This window comes from Lates calcarifer, linkage group LG10 (assembly GCF_001640805.2).
Source record: "Lates calcarifer isolate ASB-BC8 linkage group LG10, TLL_Latcal_v3, whole genome shotgun sequence".
Classification (NCBI taxonomy): Eukaryota; Metazoa; Chordata; class Actinopteri; family Centropomidae; genus Lates; species Lates calcarifer.
In genome coordinates this window covers 24,066,340-24,081,544 of record NC_066842.1, presented here as the reverse complement: position 1 = coordinate 24,081,544, position 15,205 = coordinate 24,066,340, and the positions used below count along the sequence as shown (strand labels likewise).

Here is a 15,205-nt window from a genome sequence, read left to right as displayed (position 1 = left end):
ATTGTGATCAGTGCCTGAAATGTATTTTGCCTTAAGTTACAGTGGACAGCAAAACAAAAAGCCATAAGCATACTGTCACACAGGCACTCTGACTAAATTGTTCATTTGAGTAGTAAATGGTATGTGCTGAGGTGACTTCAGAGGTGATGCATGAGTACAATGCTGCAGCACTTGTGCATATAGCATACTGTTGCTAATATGCCCAGATTCTCTTGTTTGTTGACTATCAGGGTCTCCTGGTGTAGCTGACTCACATGGGCTTGTTCCAGGCTGCTGAGACTGTAGGCGTCTCCTAAAGATATTAATAATTGCCTTTACATCACACAGTTGTCATCAGATGATATGTGGTAAGATCTTGATGGTCAGTTGGTGAAGTTCCTTTTTCACCACATGAAATCTGCTCCAGTAATTTGACTCAGTGATCCAGTGATCTTGTCTGGCTCAGAGTAACCAAATTACATTGTCCAAAATGTCAAATGCTTTCCACTCTGTAGCCAAGTAAGGCGTATTAGTACCTAATATAATCTGTTTTGAAATTGTACCAAAGACAATTTAATTGCTGTCACCTGGAACACGCCCTCTGACTCTAACCTTGGAGCCTTATGGACTGTGTTGGTTTCATTTCACTGAACTAAGATCATGTCAGAGCAATCAACATGGTGCTTTGACATTACACTGACTCTGCATATTGCCTGAAGCATCTTGACGCAATATCACAGAGATGTGCAATGGAAATGCCAAAACAGTATTTTTTTTTCCTGTAATATAATCTCAGGAGATACTTTGGTCCTTTTTCTGTGGTAGATGTTACTATTTGTCATGTATTTTAACTTAACTTAACTTTTTAAGTTCACAATTTTGAGTATTTAAATCTGAATGAAAATCAAATTGTAAAAAATTGAATTACAAAAATAAGCGTCTAGCCATACCATTGATAGTTGTATTGACAGTTTTTGCTCTGTTTTGTCTTCACTTTGTGTTACTTTAAGATTTTCTGAGGTCTGCTTGTCACAAAAGACCCCATATTTACTTAAAATGGCATATTTTTGGAAAGAAAACTCAAGAACTTTTGGTTGCATTGGGTTTTAAATTCAATTTGAAATTCAGTTTAGAACAATCTGCACCTTTTTAATGAAATATGAGGGAGTTTTTTGTTTTTTTTGGGATGATGAAAATCTATACAAACCAAAATTAATGAACCTTATCTATAATCATTCCAGGCTGTTCTTCCTCTTACTCACTGATGGACAAATCATAATCCGCTGAATATTCTTGACTCAGTGAAAATATTTCACTTTGTCCTTTTGTTTTTTTGTTTTTTTTTTGGTTTGTTTTTTTTAATTCAAGTTTATGTTGTAAAACATTCACAAGGTGAATTCATCTCTGGTTGTTTGTTTTAATTGTGTAGAATTGGGGGTCAGTTCTTAAAATGCACTGTTAAAGCACTGGCCTGTTATTTGGGCAGCTCCCACATTTTATTGCCATGTCTTACTGTAATAACTTTAATGCCTACAATACTTTTTGTGATTCTCACTCTGTGTGTTTTCTTTCAATTTTCCATCTCACGTTTTCTTTTTTCTCTACAACTCACATTCATTTCCTTCTTTCCCAAAATTCATTTTCCTCTGTTTTGTTCACTTCATTTTGTTCAGTCTGTTTCAAGTTTCCAATGCTACACCCTCTGATTGGCTGATTCCTGCCAGCGGGGAAGGTGATTGGCTGGCTTCAGTCATAAGGCCTTGACATGTATGCTTTTGCATTGGCTGCCATTTTAGCTTTGCACCTTTCTACCTAACCCAGATGAATCAATCATGAATCAGGATCAGTAAAGTTTTTAGGTGTAACATTTTGATACATTAAGTAGAATTCCAAATTAAACATTCTAAACACATAGCATAATATTAACCATAGTTGTTCATGTCTATCTAATGCCACTCATACATTTAGTCCTTGAGTTTATCAAAAATAAAAGGGGGAGCACTTTTCAACAATTTTGTTATTGTAAACCAATTCATGAAAAGACGAAAACTAACAATACACAAGTCTGTTTCTCAGTACTTTCCTTAGTCTGCCTGTGGCACTCAGCACCAAGACTGTTTGCTCCTACTGAAGATATAAATCTAGTTTTCTTTTTAGCCACAAGAGCGGTGTGTTTAAAACTGTCAGTCAGTCCACCACTTTGGTCCAAAATGTAATATCTCAATAACTATTTTTACATTTTTACATTCATTATACCCAGAGAATTACACCCACAGTCTTTCTCAAGCCAGAGTGTTTACTTATCCAGTGAAATGTCGTAATCGTAATCTACTGGCACATTGATTTGATCAATCAGTAACCTGGTGATCTGAACCTGGGCGATCACTTAACTTTTCATGTAGCAGCATCATTAGCTCAGCTTGTAGTGTGTGCAATACTTTGGTTTATGACCAAATATCTGGAAAAGTAGTGATGGTCCCATCAGTAAAAAAAAACACTAAAAATCTATGGCGCAAAGGAACAAGATGTATCAGGTTTTGGTTACTTAGATAATACACGAGTCGGATCAATTCATTGTTAGTTGTTGGTCTTTTCATTGTATTTTTCATTGGATTGGATGTTTTAGCATTCCATCAAATATCAGCCGCCTTAGCGCCACAAAACACATGTATAATGTGCAGACTTCTGAATGGGACCTGGCCGAGCACAGCGAAAGATTTAGTGTAGAGGTTGTTGGATTCTTGTGGAAATGGTTTGTTGCCAATTTGTTTGTTTCTTAGTCATTTAGTTGTTTGTTGGTTTGCTGCCACACCGTCGAGCTAACCCCCCTAACACTCATGTTGTGCTGTGTTCTTCCCTAACCCCCCTAACACTAGACATCCATCTAAATGCCCCTGAATTAAATTTTTCTGTCTGATGTATTGTCATCAGCAGCCTACTGTCCTCTCAGGCCCATTTGACAGTAACATATGTGTCCACATGTCTGTGGTCTGTCTGTGGTACTCTGTTTCAGAAGGAGGCCCCCCCTCCTCAGAACCCCTCTCCAGATCTCTCTCATGCACCTCCTAGACTTTACCCAGGAGATCAGCAGCCTAATAGCAGCTTTTTGCACACTGCCAGATACATTTTGTTGGCTGTATTCTGTTGTGTTCATATTAAGTCTCGACACACCCTGCCAGCCTTGTTATTTGTTTTCCATATTGACAATTACTGTAAATTGCTTAATTTATTATATTTATAAGCTGTAAATATATCAAACAAAATAAATCAATTTGATTACATAAACAATTTGCTTTGTCATTTGTTTCCCATTAGCAGAATTGCTATATTTGAATAACTCAAAGAAACCAAAGCTTAAACATGATTGAACAGGTGGCCTTCAAGTTAATTTCACGGTTTCATTTCATTTAATTTCACAGTATTTCCATATCTTTAACAGCAAAATTAACTTCATCAAAAAGCCTCTGCCAAAGCAAATCCTTTTCCCACCTCTTTGCTAAGTTGACCTAACATCACCCACACAAATCATTTTCACAATCACAGCTTTTGTTAACTCAACAAATAATAGGCTTTGTAATGTCTGATGAGAAGTTACACACGCTTTAGATTTGCAGCAGATTTGGAGGGTTGCACACACTGGAGTTATACGGCTTATTCTTAATCAAATGGCTTTAAATGCTGCAAACAAATAGAATCATAATTTAATGTAGCTGGAAAAAAGGAAGAAAATTAACAAGCTTTATGCAAAAGCTTATCTATAATCAAGCATTGTTCCGCTAAATCAAAACTGCTGCAACTGAACTAATGTAAATGGTTTACTAGTCAACCTGAACAGAATTGAAGTGAATGTCAGTGCCTTCTGTCAGCTTCCTTGTGGGCTCTGCTCGTGGGTCTTCTCTGTCCTTTCCTCTGGGTTTGGTATATACTGTATGTATCATTTTTCATGGGTGTACAGTTTTAAACATAAACACTGAGCCAAGCCAAAGTGAGAGCATCAGGTAGAAGTGAGACACACTGATAAATGGTCTGGTTATCTAATGACACTGCATGCAAAAGCTGTGTCAAAACATTGTCATTTATTTGTTTTTTTTGGAATCACTTTGGAAAAAGATTCTTTACAATGTTGACTTCATTACTCTGTGAGTACTCTGTTATGAACACTTTGTGTATTGTATCAATACCTGTGCTGCTAATAGTAATTGATACTTTATTGTGGAGTTTTAAAAAAGGAAATTGTACACAGCTGTAATTTTAATTTGATAATATACTACCTGTCATAACTGCTAGCCTGGTTTTGTGAAGTATACATCCAGTTAGATAGTATGCATGAAACAAGCTACATGTTAGTAATTTGTACTGCAAATTAGACTGGCATTGATTTTATGCTAGTTAAAACTTAATAGCCACATACTGTTTTTATTTACAGGCGGAACATCCAGCTTGCATTCAGAGCAGCTTGATAAAGGTCAAAAAAGAGTTCCTGAAGACACAGAGATTGCTGTGGACGCTTTGGACGCTTTATGCACTGTAAAGTCCACAGCACAAGACACCATGGGGTCCAATGGGCAAAGCCACAACAGTAAAAAAGGTCAGTGTGACTTCTACAGTACAGTTTGTGGTCTGTGTTTCAAGCCCCCAAAATATATGGTACAGAATCAGGTCTTTTTGAGGAGTCCAGTTGCACAGGGGAAGAAACTGTTCTTGTGGTGTGAGGTCTTGGTTTCGGGGAACCGCAACCTCCTGCCAGAAGGGAGTGTTCTGAAGAATTTGTGACCAGGATTGGAGGGATTGGCCATAATCTTTCCTGCCCGCCTCAGGGTCCTGGAGGGGTACAGGTCCTGGAGAGAAGGCAGGTAACAGCCGATCACCTTCTCAGTAGACTGGATGACATGCTGCAGTCTGCCTCTGTCCCTGGCAGAAGCAGCAGTGTACCAGATGGTGATGGAGGAGGTGAGGATGGACTCAATGATGGAGGTGTAGAAGTGCACCATCATTGTCTTTGGCAAGTTGAACTTCTTCAGCTGCCGCAGGAAGTACATCCTCTGCTGGGCCTTCTTGATCAGGGAGCTGATGTTTAGCTCCCACTTGAGGTCCTGGGTGATGATGGTCCCCAGGAAATGGTAGGACTCCATAGTTCTGACTGGGGAGTGACACAGGGTGATGGGGGAGGGTGAAGCTGTGTTCTTCCTGAAGTCTACAACTATCTCCATTGCATTGAGCTCTAGGTTGTTTTCACTGCACCACATAACCAGCAGGTTCATCTCCCTCCTGTAGGTGGACTCATCCCCACCAGAGATGAGTCCATCAAACCTCAGGAGTTTGACAGACTGGTGAATGGAGGTGCAGCTGTTGGTGTACAGGGAGAAGGGTAGAGGGGAAAGAACACAGCCTTGAGGGGAGCCGGTGCTGACGGTCCAAGAGTTGGAGATGTGTTTCCCCAGCCTCACATGCTGCCTCCTGTCCGACAGGAAGTCTGTGATCCACCTGCAGATGGAGTCAGGCACACTCAGCTGGGAGAGCTTGTCCTGTAGCAGTGCTGGAATCATGGTGTTAATAGCGGATCTTCAGTCCACAAACAGGATCCTGGCGTAGGTTCCTGGGGAGTCCAGGTGCTGCAGGATGAAGTGGAGGGCCATGTTGACTGCATTGTCTACAGACCTGTTGGCTCTGTAGGCGAACTGCAGGGGATCCAGGAGTGGGTTGGTGATGGATTTGAGGTGGGACAGCACAAGGCGCTCAAATGACTTCATTACCACAGAGGTCAGGGCGACGGGTCTGTATTCATTAAGTCCTGTGATCCTTGATTTTTTGAGGACAGGGATGATGGTGGAGGCCTTGAAGCAGGCTGGCACATGGCATGTCTCCAGTGAGGTGTTGAAGATGTCTGTGAATACTGGAGACAGCTGATCGGCACAGTGCTTCAGGGTGGATGGAGAGGCAGAGTCTGGCCCAGCTGCCTTGCGGGGGTTCTGTCTCTTAAAGAGTCTGTTGACGTCTCTCTCTAGGATGGAGTCTGGAGTCTGGATGGAGTCTTTCAAAGCGGCAGTAGAACTCATTCAGGCTGTTGGCCAGGCGTGAGTCGTTCGTGGAGTGGGGGGCTTTGGGCTTGCAGTTAGTGATCTGCCTGAGCCCTCTCCAGACAGAAGCAGAGTCACCTGCTGAGAACTGGTGTTGTAGTTTTGTAGCCTTGCTGAACCTGTACTTTGTCCTGTACTTTGACTCCCTCAACCTGTCACTGTCCCTCCTAGTGACAGTCACTCCTAAACGCTTGTCGTCGGAGTTTGGCTGTGAACCAGGGTTTGTCGTTGTTATAACTCACCCTGGTGCGTGTTGGTATACAGCAGTCCTCACAGAAGCTGATGTATGAGGTCACAGCCCCTGTATACTCATCCAGACTGTTGGTGGCAGTCCTGAACACATCCCAGTCTGTACAGTCCAAGCATGCCTGGAGATCCTCCACAGCTCCACTGATCCACTTCTTTGATGTCCTCACAACAAGTTTAGAGAGTTTTAATTTCTGCCTGTATACAGGAATCAGGTGGACCATGACGTGGTCAGAGTGGCCCAGTGCAGCGCGGGGGACGGCGTGACAGGCGTTGCTTACTGTGGTGTAACAGTGATCCAGAATGTTCTCCTCTCTGCTCGGGCATTTAATTAACTGTCTGTATTTGGGGAGTTCGTGGGTGAGGTTGCCTTTGTTAAAGTCACCAAGGACAATAACTAAGGAGTCCAAGTTTGTCCGCTCCACACACAGAATGTGTGTATGATTAGCTGATCTTGAGAAAGTTACTCTGTTATTAACAAAATAGGTATTAACAAAGATACTGTGCTGCACTCATGGGTTTTCAGCTCCCATCATTACTTAAAAACATGATAATCCCTGAGGGACAATCTTAAACTGGTTGAACTCTAACTAGTGACCCTACTTCATAAGTGTGTGTGTTTGTGTTGGAGTCCCTCCCTGAGGAAATGTCTGGGAAATCAGGGTGTGGCTGACGTACTGTTGTTTGGCTCCAGCTCTCAGCTGAATGTTTATTTTACCTCAGCAGCAGAGTTTTCCTGGACTAAACAGCCTGTTCACACACATTTCTGCACATGCAGTAACAATGCTAACTTATCAGTCTTAGCTTTTACTGGTGCACTGGTCTCCTATCTGGTTATTGAGCTTGTAAAACAGAAAACTGAAAAAATTTATTTTGTAAAAATATATTTGCTACAATTTTTGGTCTTTTCCTCAACTAGTGAGACTATAGACATTGAAATCTCCCATGTGTCCATCCAGACACTGTATTCTCTGGTACTGTGTGCTAACAGTTTATGACACACTATGCTGAGGCCACCAGCATTAGTAACAGAAACAGACCTTTTAGTTACTTGTCTAGTTGCACACTAACACAGACAATGTCTGGTAGAGTAATGGTGATTAATCCTGTAAGGTATAAATTACTCAGTGCTGAGCAGTGTAGTCAACTGTATTATTTAGTTTTCACTTAATCATGGGAGCAGTCATATACCTTTTTAGCGAACCTGACGATGTGGCTGTACTGGTGTCATGTCAAACGGTCTGTCCGCCACTTTGGTTAAGATTTGAAATATCTCAACAACTAACGGATGGACTGCCCTGAACAATTATGTACATGAATTGTAATCTCTTTGGTGAACACTTATTTCTTAGTTTCTCAGTGGTTTTGTCTAAACATACCTGCTAAACTAATGTCGTTCCCATCAGCCACAGTTGTACTTTGTGCTTAGTGCTAATTAGTGTGGTAGTGTTTCAAACAAGCTAAGCTAAGGCCCTGTTTACATGACAGTTTTGCATAAAACAGTAAACCTTTGTTGGAGTCTGGCCTTTAGTTAACACGACAACGTGACAATACCGGGGACCTGAAAACACAAACTTTTGAAACTGAGTGTAATTTTTTGAATCTTGTGCATGAAGATCGTTTTCACAAAGTTGTCATGTGGACACTGAATTTTTTTTAAAGTGCAAAAGAAACACTTTGTAGAGTATTTGGTCCCTGTGCTTTTATCATGTAACAGATTATTTGACCAATATGTCCCAAAAATTAAAGTCTTCCAGTGTCTTATTTTGTTTGGTTGTCTGTCTTTTGTCTCTGTAGATCATTGTAACACTAAACAGAATAATCGATGGAAAAGGAAGATCCGTGCAAGTGAGTCCCTGATATTTTTATTTGGTCTGTGTGTGCATTGCTTCTCCACTTAGAACTTCCTGGTGTTTAACTACATCTTAACTCAGGTTTGATTGAGAGCTGAAGCTTCTATTAACAATAGATAGGTACATTCCTGAATTTTGGAGGTTTGTAATAGTAATCTGATTGTGTGCTTGGACATTAAATATGTAAACTGTGTTGTAATGCTACATATATAACCCTAGAGGTCAGTATTGATCTCTTTTAAACACAAGGGAAGAGTGATGAATTTTATTGAGGTTCTGGATGTTCTCTTGTTTATTAACTTAGTTCTGTTAGTCTCTATTAGTCAATATTTTAATGTTGCCTTGCCACAAGAAAAAATCTTTTTATGGGAAATAAAGATGTGAACTGGACTCATCTGACATTATTTTTAATGCTTCCTCCATTTTTCTCATTGCATACTGCACCTATAAAAATAAACATAAACTGCATGATGTATTTTATGCTCTTGTGGTATTTAGTTAAACATGAATGGCACAAAATTGACGCAGCATTCTGGAGTATTTTGATGTAACATTATTGCTGTTATATATGTTTGCAGCTTTCCCTTTGATCTTCATCAAGCACTTCCAGAAAGGCCGGCCACTGGACAAAGAGGGACCAGAGACTGTACTAGAAGCCGACTCTGACTTTGAGGAGATCACTGCAGCTGAAAAACAAACTGTATATCAAGTGATATTTATGCTTAACTTGTTTGACATGTGCAGCATGTGGTGTACATGTACTGATTCTGCTCTCACTCTCTCAGAGCTGTGATGGCAGTTCCAAGACATCAGCAAATACCCAGAACCTTTTGGAGGGAAGTGAGAGGAGTGAAGAACACTCAGCTGCAAAAAAGACAGCCTGCAACTTGTCTCCACCAAAGACATGCTTAATGATATCTCTTTCTGAGAGAGAGAAGCTTTTGAACTGGAACATGGAGGTCACAGAAGAAAGTCCCATTAACACAGACACCAAGACTACACAGCAACATAAAGACCAGGTGGAGTCTTTGTGTATTTCTTAAGACAAATTCTGTTGTTTTTCTAGATATGAATAAGCCAGTATATGAAAGATTTTTCTCTACTACGTATATTGCAGTGGTCCAATGACAGTGATGTGAACGAGATAAGAGGAATTAATTCCACTTTATGTTGACTGCATTTCTTCCCCCCTCTGATGTTTTATCAGCTACAAGCAGAGACAGAAGCAGATAAGCCCCATACAGACTCGGGCCAGGATGGAGAACCATCTCAGAGCCAAAGCCCTGCCTCCTCACACTCAGCCTTCCAGCTTATAGCCAATGCCTTCAGGAGGACATTTAGTGTGACCAATCCTTCCAGCAGCTCCAAGACTGCAGTTACAATGTATATATAAAATACTTTACGTTAAATCTGCTGTTTTCTATAAAAAATCTACCCATCTTATCAGTCCAAACTACCTATTTTTCTATTAATTGCTGGATTTAATTAAAATTGAACATATATTATGATTTGTCTTTATCAGGAGACCTAAAAGTGGCGGCCCCCACAAACAGAGGCCCATGTCAGAGGGAGCGTTCAGCTTTAGCTCCCTCTTCAGCACTGTGGGTCTGGAGCCATCCAGAGAGAACAAGGCTGGCGAGCACGAAGTACGGTGGGCATCTGTAGGTACTGATCCATGGGGGACTGGGCAGGACCTGCCCTCTCTGCTGCAGCAGGTCTCTCTACAGGGCCGGAGAGACTCTGGAGGGGTGTTCTCTGATGATATGGGCTCACTGCCTCGCAAGAGAGTTAACTTTTTCTCTTCCCTGAGGCTGAGGAAGAGAGAGCTGTCAGTGAGTGAGGGGAAGGATCAGGAGGTTCAAAAGGAAATCAGGACTATCCTCACCAACCTCAGAGACAAAGGTTAGTGCAGTGATGGCTCACCTTTTTGGCTTGTGATCCTTTAAAAACAAAGTGAAAAAAAATATTTCCCAAGTTGTACTCCTGCATAGCAATTTAAATTATTTGTTAATCCTCTGGTAACATAAATGTATCCAATAAAATCTGTGATTTTGGGTGGCTAGCTAACCCCACCCATCATATAAAACCACACTTTACTATTAGCTAATGAGTAGCTAGCAAAGCAATATCATAGTAAGAGGTGTGTGTGATTGGATTTCAGCTGAGTCCTTGGAAATACATTGCATTACTGCTTAGCTTTAAAATTGACACAGTCTAATTACAACCCCTTGTTACAGGCTCCATAAGTCTGTGAGTTGTGAGTTCAACCAAAGACTGACATTTGGTTCTTAAATTGTTGTATTTAAATTGTCTCTCAGGCCTTTAAAGGTAAAACTTATCTTGCAGTAACTCTAAAAAATGATGTGGGCAAATGTTTTTCATCATTTTGTGACCCCTAAGGTTTACATTCTCTGAGTGTCTTAACCCACACCCAGGTTGGGAACCATTGGTTTTGTGGGTTCAAGTGAGAAGTGATGGAGATGGAGATCAGACATGGAAAAAGCAGTTTTTTTGTTAATCATCCGTCACTAATGTGATATGTACAAAAGCATGAAGTAAAATGGCTTCTGTTATGCTTTTCAATAGAATTATGATAAACCACCCCTTGTCATGGATAGATTCAGAACAGGAAATATTATCAGTTTTACAAGTTAGACATGACAGCAGTTGTTTTGTTCTTTCATGCTAACATCAAATGTTTAAAGGTTTCTGGGATTTTCTCACTTTATTTCCTTCTTGTATTTCCTTTTTTATTTCTAGCCTCCAGTCAACAGAATCTAGAAGAGCTGTCCTCTAGTGATGATGAAAGAGAAAACCTGTCATTCAGCCAGAAGGTTTGTACAGACTATTTTTATGTACTGAAGGGCAGCATAATGCAGGTTAATGTATATGTACTATATTTGCATGTGTTTACATTTTCTGAAATGTTCCATACTTTCTATCCCAGCTGTGTACAGAGAGACAGAGGAGGAAGCAGGAGAAGACAGTGGCACAGCAGACTAAAAGAGAACAACTGAAGAGACTTCACAGAGCACAGGTACTTACTTTTTTAAAATAGTTCCTGAAGGAGAGCTATCCTTGACAAAGAATTTGAAAACATCCAAATGTATGTCAGAATGAAGACTTTTTTTCTACTTGAGATCCTGACACATTTTACATTTTTCAAATTTACCTGATGCTCCTAAAGGAGAAAGTTTTACTGCTCCCACAGACTGAAGATCCCTCTATACTCAGACTAACTAACGTCTGCTTATTATAGCTGCGTCATTTTCTTCAGATAGACAGAGTGGTGTCATTATTCCTCACCTTTCTGTTGGATTCTGTTACTCTGTAGGTGGTGATTTCTTTTTTTTTTATTATTGTTGTTTTCATTTTTGTATATCTGTCTGTGACAACGCCTATACAATAAATTACACTTTTGGGTTGCAAAAGGGAAAATCATCTTTAGATTTGATCATATAACCACATTAAAGGAATAACTCAATGTCATGAAGATATCAACTTTTTGAAATAGGAAATGGAAGTACAGAAAATCAAACTAAGTTTGATCACCCACCCCCAGTACAGTCTGCCTGCAGGCCTGCACTGTGGAGAACCCTCCCAGTGTAATTTAGTGTCACCACTACACAGTCTGTCCACCAGAGAGTGCTGATAAGTTGATTTTTCAGCCGTGAAATGTCTTGTTGAGTATGTAACTTATTTTCAATTCTTTCTGGGATCTGTAGCAAGACATGTTATGTGTTTGTTTATATTAAAAACAACAACAACAACTACGACTATACTGGTTTTTAAATTTTGTACAGATTATACAAACAATAAAAAACATAATAATAATAAGACGAAGAAGAAGAGAAGAAATATTTCAAGTATGTAAATCTACTTAATCAAATTCAATCAAATCTAGTCTCCTCTGATCATGTTAAATTGCATGTTTTGCGTTGCCCAGGTGATCCAAAGACAACTGGAGGAAGTCGGAGAAAAACAGAGAGACCTTGAGGAGAGAGGAGTGGCTATAGAAAAGATCATAAGAGGAGAAACAGGTACTAAACTGTAAATGCACACACAGACCAGTGCCTAAGATCTCCAAGAAGCTATATTCATATCAGATCTCTGCACCATAACAGCTTGGTTCAATCTACAATACAGCTCAATGGAATTCCACTGTCAAAGCCTCATTCTTCTTCTTCTTCTATTAATTGCTGTGCCCATATTTCTCAGACCATTTAGAAAAAAGCATTGCCTTGTAATCCTGATGTGGTTAAAAGCCTCTACATACAGTTAATGGCTGTACTCACAATAGACAGTGAGACTTTACTGTTGCCTCATCTTTTTACAGCACAGGGCTTTGTTTGTGTTCTGGTGAAGAGTTGGGTGTTGTCAGGTTGAAGCAAAGCAGATCCACTGTATGTGTGTGTCTCAGGTTTGATTCCAGTATTTTTTTTTCTTATATTGGCTTTACGTAATTGAGAGATTTTTTTCTCTTCTCCATCCTACCTCTTCTCTCTCTGAACCCTGCTACATTCATCCATCTCTACCTCCCTCGCACCTACAAACCTCCCTTTGTTTGTCTCTCCTACCATCCCTCCTTTGTTCCCTCCTTCCTCAATCACTCCTCCCCTCCCAGAATCATCTCAGACAGATGACAGTGATGAGGCTCAGCTCTATCAGTCCTGGTTTAAACTTGTTCTGGAGAAGAACAGATTGGCGCGCTATGAGTCTGAACTCATGATCTTGTAAGTAGCTGCATCTGAACACACAGACTTGTACGGGAAAACCTATGTTGCAATTTGTCTTGCTCCCCAGCAGAGGTCACCCAATTTTCTCCTCTCTCTTAGTGCCCAGGAGCTTGAACTGGAGGACACACAGAGTCGGTTGCAACAAGATCTACGATGCAGAATGGCAATAGAGGGTAAGGGATGAACACACACAAAAAACACATAACTTGACTGTCAGCCATAATAGTATATAAACATCCTCCTGCCTTACTCCAGATACAAAGAAGAGTGCCTCTGAGCTCCAGGAGGAGCAGGAGATCCTGTCAGAGATTATGAGGACTGTGGAGAAACGAGACATATTGGTCTCAATACTGGAGGAGCAGAGACTAAAGGAGAGGGCTGAGGACAGGGACCTGGAAAGCCTTGTGCTGTCCAAGGGTTATGAGTTCCACTGGGCCCAGGCAGATGACAGCTGGGGTCTGAGGGTTGAATCTTGAGCACCTCTGTAATGACGAGGAGGATGGGAAGTAAAGGGTACAAAAGTATTGTAACTCTACACAACACTATTTTTAAGAAACAGGGTAAAATGCTACCTTAATATTTTGTGTCTGGCTTATTCTCTTAAGAATCAAAAAAGAATGTTGTGACCAAATGTCATGAAAGTTGAGGTATTTATTCAGCCTAAAGACAACAGCTTCACCTTGTCATTCTCCTTCACTGTGTACTGGTATACTGAGCTCAGAGACTAAAGAAGAATAGCAATGGAGCCTGAGCTAATGACTTCCTTTACAGCCATGAGGGCTAATACCATCACTGCCATTAAGGTTATTTGACTTCTGTGTGCTGAATTGTAATCTGTCATGGGCCAGGCTGACATTGACCTGAAAATGAATGTACAATATTATTAATAATATAATAATGTGACAGACTGCTTTGTAAAATGTATGCACACCTCATAAACCAAACTGACTGCCTAATCAACTGCTTTATGTGGTTGTTTGCCTTAAAAGTGGAACTGCTGTGATTTATTACTACTGTAACACGATATAGCCTCACTGGATAGCACATGGAACGACTCCACACTTTTCCTTAAGTTTTAGTGTTTTGCATAATGTGGATTGTTTTAACGCTGTGTTATAAATCCAGAAATTTACTTTATGTAATTCATTGTTAGTTGTTTTGTAAGTGTTTGTGTGAATACAGCTCTCTTGTGTGTATTTTAATTTCAATTTTTCACTTTGTGCTGGAACACTGTCGATTAAAATGTAATTGTATTTACACCCAGACACAAATGAACACAGCTGGTCAGATGTATGGTCAGGTGACTAAACATTTCACCCTATTTACTCCTTTGTGACACTAGTTGTCACATAATTCAAGCCTGAATCACAGGGCAGAATACTGCACAGGTTGAAGCTTACTTCATGCTGCCTATCTAGTTGCACCCCAGTCAGTGACCCCTGTCTTCCATCAGCTATGAAGTCATAAGTTATTTGCTCTCCACCTGCTGTGAAATCACTGACCAGGGCATGGTCCAAGGTGTTACATGCCTGAAAGTTTTAATGCAAAGAAGGCTGTTTTATGCTCCTAGTTCAGAAAGTATTACTCTGTGACTAACTACTGTCAGGCAAACTGTGATTGCTCTCTTTTGCTTAACCTACTCATATGGGCTGTGAGTCAAAGAGACGGGTTTATCTCCATGAGCAGAAGAATAATGTGTTTACACAGATTTTGGGGGCCCACTCTTCTCATTTGGTCTGTGGGCTTTACATGTTATATTTGATTATGGTGTGAATTAACAAACACTAAATTCAGAGTAGGTTATGTTTTCAGGATAAAGACTTAACTTTATGACGTTTCCATACATTTTGGTTTCATGCTGCTTCAACTTTTGTGAATGAAAAAAGAAATAAAATGAATTTCAATTCTTGATAGCTGGAGGTTTTAACTCTTACCCACTGACTGAGCACCCTGTTAGCAAAGGTCTTGTAAACTGTTGAACAAGTAGGAGCTGATTTTCTTTGGCCTTCTCTTTTGAACTGAGAGTTTATTTGTGTGTTTTTATGTCTATTTTATTAAGGTATGCAGCATATACGCCAACATTCTCACACAATTTTAATGAGATTTGAGAAGCTAGAAAACACTGCAGAACAATAAAATAACGACCCCCAGAAAGAATTTCATAAGGTTTTATCAGCAATAAAACACTGATCTGTTCAAAGCCGTTGTGAAGCACGACCTCTTGTGGCGTGTAACTTCATTTTGACCCTCGGATTCTTCGGTACCCCTCGGTCAGCAGCATGCGGCTTGAACGCGACCTCTCGCTGTCATCTTC

The 15,205-nt window shown here is 40.3% G+C and overlaps 1 protein-coding gene across 9 annotated transcripts in view; it reads left to right on the top strand.

The window, feature by feature from the left end:
* mical2b (microtubule associated monooxygenase, calponin and LIM domain containing 2b) overlaps positions 1-14,804 on the top strand; it is a 59,844-nt gene extending 45,040 nt beyond the window's left edge. For 5 of the 9 annotated variants that reach the window (XM_018704144.2, XM_018704139.2, XM_018704134.2 and 2 more), the window contains 12 exons: positions 4,406-4,567; positions 8,100-8,150; positions 8,734-8,855; positions 8,941-9,174; positions 9,363-9,538; positions 9,678-10,057; positions 10,916-10,989; positions 11,103-11,192; positions 12,102-12,195; positions 12,780-12,888; positions 12,991-13,064; positions 13,147-14,804. In XM_018704144.2, coding sequence (XP_018559660.1) covers positions 4,406-4,567; positions 8,100-8,150; positions 8,734-8,855; positions 8,941-9,174; positions 9,363-9,538; positions 9,678-10,057; positions 10,916-10,989; positions 11,103-11,192; positions 12,102-12,195; positions 12,780-12,888; positions 12,991-13,064; positions 13,147-13,367 — 1,787 coding nt within the window. In that variant the 3' untranslated portion in view covers positions 13,368-14,804. Of the gene's footprint in view, positions 1-1,652; positions 3,268-4,405; positions 4,568-8,099; positions 8,151-8,733; positions 8,856-8,940; positions 9,175-9,362; positions 9,539-9,677; positions 10,058-10,915; positions 10,990-11,102; positions 11,193-12,101; positions 12,196-12,779; positions 12,889-12,990; positions 13,065-13,146 lie in introns of those variants that run through there. The other 4 variants (XM_051073590.1, XM_051073588.1, XM_018704145.2 and 1 more) reach the window with 4 other exon arrangements.
* The last annotated feature ends 401 nt before the right edge of the window (positions 14,805-15,205 follow it).